This window comes from Salvia hispanica, chromosome 3 (genome assembly GCF_023119035.1).
Source record: "Salvia hispanica cultivar TCC Black 2014 chromosome 3, UniMelb_Shisp_WGS_1.0, whole genome shotgun sequence".
In the NCBI taxonomy this organism is placed as follows: domain Eukaryota; kingdom Viridiplantae; phylum Streptophyta; class Magnoliopsida; order Lamiales; family Lamiaceae; genus Salvia; species Salvia hispanica.
In genome coordinates, this window is record NC_062967.1 from 13,923,993 (window position 1) to 13,932,350 (window position 8,358).

The following is an 8,358-nucleotide window of genomic DNA, read 5'->3' on the forward strand; positions in this document are numbered from 1 at the left end:
AAAAAGAAAAAGTGATCAGAGACTCAAAGTAGCTCAAAAAAGCTCGACTTAATAAATGGTTGGAGCAAATCAATATTTAATGTGAGATTTACACTAAAATAGATTTGAGTTTAGAGGAATGATTGGAGATACTCTAATACAATTACATTACAACATTTTGTATCAAAATTACTCACTCTATTCTCTTTCTCTTTCCCACTTTATTGCCTCTTTCAGTTCCCACTTTATTTTATTCCATAGTTTATTCTCCCCTTAATCTTTAAACATCAATTTCTTATATTACGTGCACAGAATATTTACATCTCAAATAATTTGGGATGGAATCTCAAATAATTTGGGATGGAGTATTGAAAAGTAGATAGATATTAAGGGTAGGCAGGCCCACATTGAATTCACATACATGGAAAACACGAAGCATAATTAATATGAATGGAAACACACATCTACAAATCCATTCAAACTACTTTATTGTATCAATCCTCAATCACACAATATCTCTAGCAAAAAAAAAATGGAACTTACTTGGTTTTGGCTTGTCTTGGCCATTTTAGCTGGCTCTTTAGTTTCGTTGGCGACGAATAGGAAGAAGAAGACGAGGAGACTGCCTCCCGGTCCAAAAGGGATCCCTATTCTGGGACATCTACACATGATGGGGAAGAATCCCCACCAAGATCTGCAAAGGATTGCCAAAGACCACGGCTCGATTATGCACATGCGATTCGGGTTCGCTCCAATCATCGTCGTTTCATCTCCTGAGGCAGCAGAGCTTTTCCTGAAAACAGATGATCTTGTTTTTGCCAGTAGACCACCTCATCAGGCTTCTAAGTATCTCTCATGGGATCAGAGGAATCTGGCATTCGGGGCTTACGGTCCGTATTGGCGGAACATGCGCAAGCTATGCACCTTAGAGCTGCTCAGCAACCTCAAGATCAACTCTTTCCAGCCTATGAGAAGGGAAGAGCTTGCTCATTTTGTCGAATCGCTCAAGGAAGCTTCCCGACAACACGTTGCTGTCGATCTTAGCGCCAAGGTCTCGTCCCTGACCGCAGAGATGAGCTGCAGAATGGTGTTTGGCAAGAAATATGCTGACAAAGACATAGATGAGAGAGGCTTCAAAGCTGTGATCCATGAAGGGATGAAACTAGGAGCGGTTCCCAATTTGAGTGATTACTTCCCTTTCCTTGGAGTCTTGGATCTTCAAGGGCTGATAAGGAAGATGAAGGCACTCGCAAAAGTTTACGATGATTTCTTCGAGAAGGTTATAGAAGACCATGTTCGAGCAGGGGATCGTCCTGAGCAGGCCAAAGACATTGTCGATACCATGTTGTCCATAATGCAGAGTGGAGAATGTGAGTTTCAGTTCGACCGGCGTAACATCAAGGCTATGATGCTGGTAAGCACATGAATAATTCAACTTCTTGTTTGGAAAAGCTATTACTCCTTAGTGATGAATTACATGTGCAGGACTTGCTCATAGGTTCGATGGACACAGCAGCAGCATCGGTAGAGTGGATACTCTCCGAACTGATAAGAAATCCAACAGTTATGAAGAAACTACAGAAAGAGTTGGAGCAAGTTGTGGGATTGAATAGGATGGTTGAGGAGTCTGACCTGGACCAACTCGAATATCTCAACATGGTTGTAAAGGAAGGCTTTAGGCTGCATCCAGTGGGTCCACTGTTGATTCCTCACTATTCCAGGGAAGACAGCAAGGTTAATGGCTACGACATACCAAAAGATTCAAGAATAATCATCAACACATATGCAATTGGGCGCGATCCAAATGTATGGACTGATCCGGAGATGTTCATTCCGGAGAGGTTCAATGGCAGTGACATTGATGTTAAGGGACAGCATTTCCAGCTCCTCCCATTTGGATCTGGGAGGAGAGGTTGCCCCGGAATACAACTGGGGCTCATCCAGGTTCGACTGATCGTGTCACAGTTAGTCCACTGCTTTGATTGGCAGCTGCCGAATGAGATGTCACCAGAGGAACTGGACATGGATGGGGAATTTGGCGTTGTTGTTTCAAGGGCCAATCATCTAATGGCAATCCCTACCTTTCGGTTGCACAACAAGAGATGTAGAAGAAAAGTAAGAGAAGCTAAATAAGTACTACAGTGACTCAGTGAGGTGCATTTTTCACAAGGCTATGAGATATCAAAATTATTACAAAGTCAAGTTCAGTTATTGCAGTATAGCATAGTTGTTCAGCTGAATTTCAAATCATGCATTTGAACAATACAAGCATTTTATCACAATCATGTACAAACACAATTAAGAGTAAGATTATTAAGAAGAGTAAGCAGTTTCAAATTTCACTTTTTTAAAGGGAAAGAGTACTTGTCAGATATAAATGATTAACAATTCATCAAACACATTGCGGGCTATATTAATTAGGCACCTCTTCAAACAATCCCCCACACAGAAAATCGCCCCACATTTATCAATAATCTTTAACTCAAGAAGTCGCAAACAAGGATTGCTGAGGCAAACAACCGACAATTCACCTTTAATAATAGAGAAAGAGGAAACGCCCAAATATCCTGTCTGTATTGAGCACGTTCCTGCAAATGCCCTAATTTCACATCCAAATTTGCGGTTATTATCAAATTCCTTTTTTTTTGTCATTCTAATTTCATTTATACAAAAAGAAATTCTTCTAATTTATTCTTCCTATCACAGTTATTTTTTTCAATATGATGCCAACGTGCTGTATGGTAGCATTGGACTCATCCACGCGACCACGCCCGATTGGTCGCAAATTATTTACCCAAAAAAATGCTACTGTGTATCATAGAGCTTCAAATATTGTCATATATCTTGATTTAAAAAAGATGATGTGAATATGTACATTCTACATTCGTCATCAAAAGTATGCTAAAACTGGGGTCGCGTTTTCTCTCCTCCCTTTCCGGCACGGGATAAAAAGGAAACCATAACCGTAATATCTATACATCTATACAATATATAAAAAGAGAGATTTGGAGATATTTACAAGAATGGCATCTTAAATAAAAAATACTTACAGTTTAATTAAAACTGTTTTTTAAAATTAGTTTCTATGTTACGGCCATTCTAATTCTCTTTATCTGTAATTGGAGTAAATTTACGGTTATACTCCACTAGAAAGTTATCTATTAGTTATAAAACTTTATTCAAAGTTAATTTACGGTTATACAACACTAACTCCACTAATGACATTTGACTAGAAAGTTATCTATTGATTATAAAACTTTATTCAAAGTTATTGGTTTCAGTTGCGCCCTTTTCGTTTTTCTTCTGAATTTGCAGAGGCAAGCGATTGAGTGGGAGAACGGGGAAAGGATGAACTACAATTGCAAGTGAGTGTTCGCCTTGAATTTCGGTTGAATTTGTGTAGATTTAGAGGCTTTGCTTTTCTTTTTTGTTGATCTTATTTTTATGGGTATGTGATTCTAAATTTTGCAAGTTAAGGATAACGATGCATAATATTTTAGCCTATAAATATGTCATTTAAAGGCTGGATATCCACACATACCTACTTACCTTATAGAACTTAAACATACCATTTTTAGTCTTACAATGGGAAGAAAGCTTGATGTCATGAAACCATTCCACCCCATGTTCGGTGTGCTCAAGACTTCCTCAATTTCTTTGGTTGGCTAATTTTGTTCTTTTTAATTATGTTTTCGTTCCTTTTACATTTTATTAATTATTGTATAATTTTCTTTTCTTAACATTTTCTTAATTATATTTTTTGTTTTTTTGCAGTCAAGACCCCCTGCCCTCGGCAGCCCTGAAACGAAATCAATGCTAATATCTTCCCAAATCCGATCCGGAATCGGCAAAGGCTGCAGGAGACCGGCTGTAGATTTGGTCTCGGTCTTATGCCTCTGACACGTCGTGCATGCTGCGACGAAATTTGTGACTTGCTTCATCATTCCGGGCCAATAGACATTCGAGGCAATCCGGTGATACGTACGGTAAGCTCCCGAGTGTTCCCCGGTAGGTGTGATATGGAACTCCACAAGTAACCTTGGTATCCAAGGAGAACGGGGCGGGACCACTATCCTTCTCTTGTAGAATAGAGTGTCGTGGATCAGCTCGTAATGAGGGGAAGTCGGCTGGCCCGCTTCCAAGGCAGCTTTGATCTTAGCAAGGGCCGGATCGGTAGACAGCGTCGCCTGGATTGTCGACCACTCTGGCCATGATGGAATCGAGATGGCCGAGAGTTCCAACGCCTCCTCGTCTCGACGGGAGAGCGCATCGGCTGCTCTATTCAATTTTCCTTCCTTGTATACTATGGTGAAGTCGTAGCCTACTAGTTTTGCCGCCCAATTTTGTTGCGCCGGAGTAGCTAAAGGATGGGCTAATAGTTGGTGTAGACTACGCTGATCCGTGTGAACGACGAAGCGGCGACCCAACAAGTAAGGGCGCCAATGATGGATGGCAAGGACGAGAGCCATGAGTTCCTTCTCGTAGGCTGATTTGGCTAACCATCGAGAGGATAAAGTCTTGCTGAAATAGGCCACCGGTTGACGCTCCTGCATTAAAACAGGCATCGCATTCAATCACAAACTCCTTCGTGAAATCCGGCATCCGGAGGAGAGGTGCCGATGTCAGCGCTGATTTGAGAGAGTCAAAGGCGGAGGCCACTGCCTTCGGCCAAGTCCAGGCTGCTTTGGGTTGGGGTGCTAGCGGCTTCCTCAGGAGTTCCGCCAGCGGGGCTGAAATCTTGCCGTAGTCTCGGATAAAGCGGCAGTAGTACCCTGTTAGCCCTAGGAACCCCCGAACACTCTTTAAGGCGTTGACCAGCGGAGGACTGCCGAGATCTTGGCGGGGTCCATTTTAACTCCTTCAAAGGACATGATGTGGCCAAGGTACTCAACGTTGTCTCGACCTAGAAGACACTTCTTGGCATTGACGACGAGGGCATGGCCGTGAAGGGTCTTGAAAACTCGGCGGAGGTGGCGCATATGATCTGCCCATGTCGCGCTGTAGACGAGGATGTCGTCAAAAAACACCAAGACAAATTTTCGAAGTGCTAGTCGGAAGAGGTCGTTCATCAGACTCTGGAATGTGGCCAGAGCGTTGGTGAGGCCGAACGGCATAACCAGGAATTCGTAATGGCCGGAGTGGGTGCGAAAAGCCGTTTTGGGCACGTTGTCGGCTGCCACCCGAATCTGGTGGTATCCAGCTTTTAGCTCGATTTTGCTGAACCACTTGGCCCCATGTAATTCGTCAAGTAATTCCTGTATCACCGGAATAGGATATTTGTCCGGTACCGTCCGCTTGTTGAGTTCCTGTTAGTCCACGCAAAACCTCCACGAACCATCTTTCATGCGAACGAGGAGGGCGGGGCTAGAGAAAGGGCTAGTGCTTGGTTGAATCACCCCGGAGCTCAACATCTCGGCGACGAGCTTCTCCATTTCATCTTTCTGCATGTGATTACACCAATACGGGTGAACCAAAACGAGGTCAGTACCTGGAAGGAGGGGTATCCGGTGGTCAGTGCGGCAGCGGGGGTCAGTCCCGCGGTTTCCTGTGTGATTGTAGAAAATTCCTCGACCAATTTCAGTAGTTGTGACCGGGCTGCCGAGGTTAGGTGACTTCACTTATTTTAACACAAGTGATACCCGCAAGTGTACGGGGCTAGTGTAGCAATTAGCAAGCAAGAGTATCGTATCCCACAGAGACAAATTCGTATCAACTTAACTACCACGAACAAATGTCAACGACTATCTAGATGGTTGGAAAAAGTTTGGTTTGTTCTAACACTACGAAAAGCATATAATGAGCAAATAAATAAATAAAAGCAAATAAACACGGAGTGAAAAGATAATATGGAGAAAATTGTAGAACCCAAGGATCCGATGCACAATTCCAAGCTCTTATCCAATCAAATTGTCTTACCTTTTGGTGTCTCTAGAATTACTAAGTCGACCACAATTATAGATTAAACCCCCTCCCGAGGTGAGAAACCTGTAGATTAAGTGCTAGGATTGAAGTCCCCTTCTAATCCTAAAACCCCTAACTCCCAAAAGCTCGATTAGGTCAAAGACCTCACTCAAAACCTCAACTCTCCCGAGTTTTATTGCATTAAGGTGTGAATTATTCCTATTTCCAGATTAATTATTTCATCTCCCGATTAATCTAATTAATCCTACACAATCAAGTGGTGATCAATCAATTGAAAGGAATAAACCCAAGAATAATCAAATAACTACAAGAGCAAGGTAAGAACAAAATCAATTGGATAAAAACTATGAAATTAATGCATCTTCACCAAGAATTCTACAAAAGGTGTTTAGCTACTCATGTTCATGGAGAAAACTAAGTTTAACACAAAGAATCCGAACAAAAACATGAAAGATAGATACTAAGAACTCCTATGGAACGAATCTATGGAGTGAAGTCTTCAATCTTCCGATTTGGAGTCTTCAATCTTCAATTCTCTCTCTAGAAGTGTTCTTGGGGGTGTGTGTGAGTGTTGGAGGCGGTAAGGTAGAATAAATCTCGTCCAATCCAACCCTAGCCTTTTCTTCTCGTTTTTCCACTTCAAAAATCGCGTTTTCAGGTTTCAGACGCGTCAAATTGACGTACCCGGCCGGGTAGAATTTATGAACTGTAAATCCACCCGGCCGGGTGACCATTTCAGACCCCTTTCTGGACTCGTCACGCTGTCTTCAGGATACCCGGCCGGGTGGAATATTTGTGCCGTAAATGCACCCGGCCGGGTGTCGTTTTCCGGCTCCTTCTGGTCTTTAAGTCCTACCCAGCCGGGTAGAATTTATAAGAGTAAAACTCACCCGGCCGGGTGTTGCCTTTAAAGGCCCTGCTGCCTCCTATCCACAATCGGCCGGATTTTGCCTCTTTTTTATCTACTTATCCTAGAACACTCAACAAACACATGAAACTCCAAAAGATAGGTTAATTGGCTGGAAATAGACAATTCAAGCATCAAAACTCAACATTAAGCACCTCAACATACCAATTAAACCGACTAAAACATGAGTTTATCAATAGGGCCTTGGTAATCCCGAACGGCTCCGCCACAGCCTCTTTAACAATTGCGTGGAGGACCCAGCAGCAGCAGCCCTCTTCTTCGAGGCAATGGAGGTCCTGGGTAGAACAAGCTCGGCGCATGAGTGATGGATCGCCCTTGAGCAAGACGGGGCGGCCATTGACTGCGAAGTCCATGGACAATCGCTACCAATTTGCCATGACGTTACCGAGGGAGGCAAGCCATAAGACGCCCAGAATTACGTCGATGTTCCGGAGGGGAAAGACGTAGCAGGACACCACAAACTCCTCATTTTCCAATGTCAGAGGCCTGCCTCTGCAAATCCCCGTTGCGCGGCGTGTGGTGCCATCGTCCAACACCACTGAGTAGGGCGATGTGGGAGTAACTGGCAGCTGAGCCGCTGGGCGCATTGTTTGCGCCACTATCGACCATCACCTTAACCTGTTGAGAGGCGATTTTCCCAAATAGCTTCATAGTGTTCGTCGTGTCCAGGCCGTTCAGGGATAGTACAGATAGTTGTGGTTCAATCTCGGTCTCCAAAACTTCAAATTCCTTGAGCTCAGCGTCGGTGGGCGTTTCTTCCTCCTCATCGCAGATCAGAACGTTGAGAGTCTTGGGGGGGGCATCTAAGGGATGGGCCGAACTTCAGGCCGCACTTGACACAGGTACCTGCTGCGATGTGCCATCTGTATTCCTCCGGAGACACGTTCCGGAAGCGTTTGGATACCGGTTTTGACGAGCCAGATGAGTGGGAGGGGTTTTGGGAGTACCCCTTTGAGAAAGAGCGAGTCGATTGGGTTGTATATGTGTGCGCCTGGGTAGGCGATTGGGAAGGCGCTGATCGCGGTGGCTGGGTGGACGCCATCGTGTCGATGACCAGCGCTAACTCGACCGCATCTTCACAAGTAGTGATTTTAGCGGCCTTCATTTGTAGACGGACCTCAGGTCGAAGTGCTGCCATAAAAAATCCCAGGTATTGCTGACACGAGATGTCCGGATCCTGTGCGAGGCGCGCCTCAAAAGCAGCCACGAAATCTGTCAGAGAACCAGTGTGGCGGACTGCGGCGAATGCTTCATATTCATTCAATGCCCTATTTCCTCCAAAGCGTTTCATCAACTCTCTTGCAAACCGAGCCCACGTCAGATCCGGAACTCGCTGTGCAACAACTGGTACCAAGGGAGGGCAGCGCCAGCCAGAGCTACCATTGCGATGCCTACCCGGTCCTCAGAAGGGGTTTCCGAGATCATAAAATATTGTTCCGCCCTTTCCAGCCATGCAAGGACGTCCGAGCTATCAAAAGTTGGCATGGGCGACGACGAAACACCGCCCGTGGATGCCGATTTTGGCTCCC

The 8,358-nt window shown here is 44.5% G+C and overlaps 1 protein-coding gene across 1 annotated transcript; it reads left to right on the forward strand.

The window, feature by feature from the left end:
* The first annotated feature begins 448 nt into the window (after positions 1-448).
* Positions 449-2,321, forward strand: LOC125211768 (cytochrome P450 71AU50-like). The gene is made up of 2 exons (XM_048111688.1): positions 449-1,393; positions 1,465-2,321. Exons 1-2 carry the CDS (start codon positions 512-514, stop codon positions 2,110-2,112), a joined length of 1,530 nt encoding a protein of 509 aa, XP_047967645.1. The 5' UTR covers positions 449-511; the 3' UTR covers positions 2,113-2,321.
* The last annotated feature ends 6,037 nt before the right edge of the window (positions 2,322-8,358 follow it).

What these genes read in the sequence shown, in the direction of transcription:
- LOC125211768 (XM_048111688.1), top strand. Translation starts at nt 512, where the DNA reads ATGGAACTTACTTGGTTTTGGCTTGTCTTGGCCATTTTAGCTGGCTCT. An exon ending in ACATCAAGGCTATGATGCTG is followed by an intron (nt 1,394 to 1,464) that starts GTAAGCACATGA and finishes TTACATGTGCAG; the next exon opens with GACTTGCTCATAGGTTCGAT.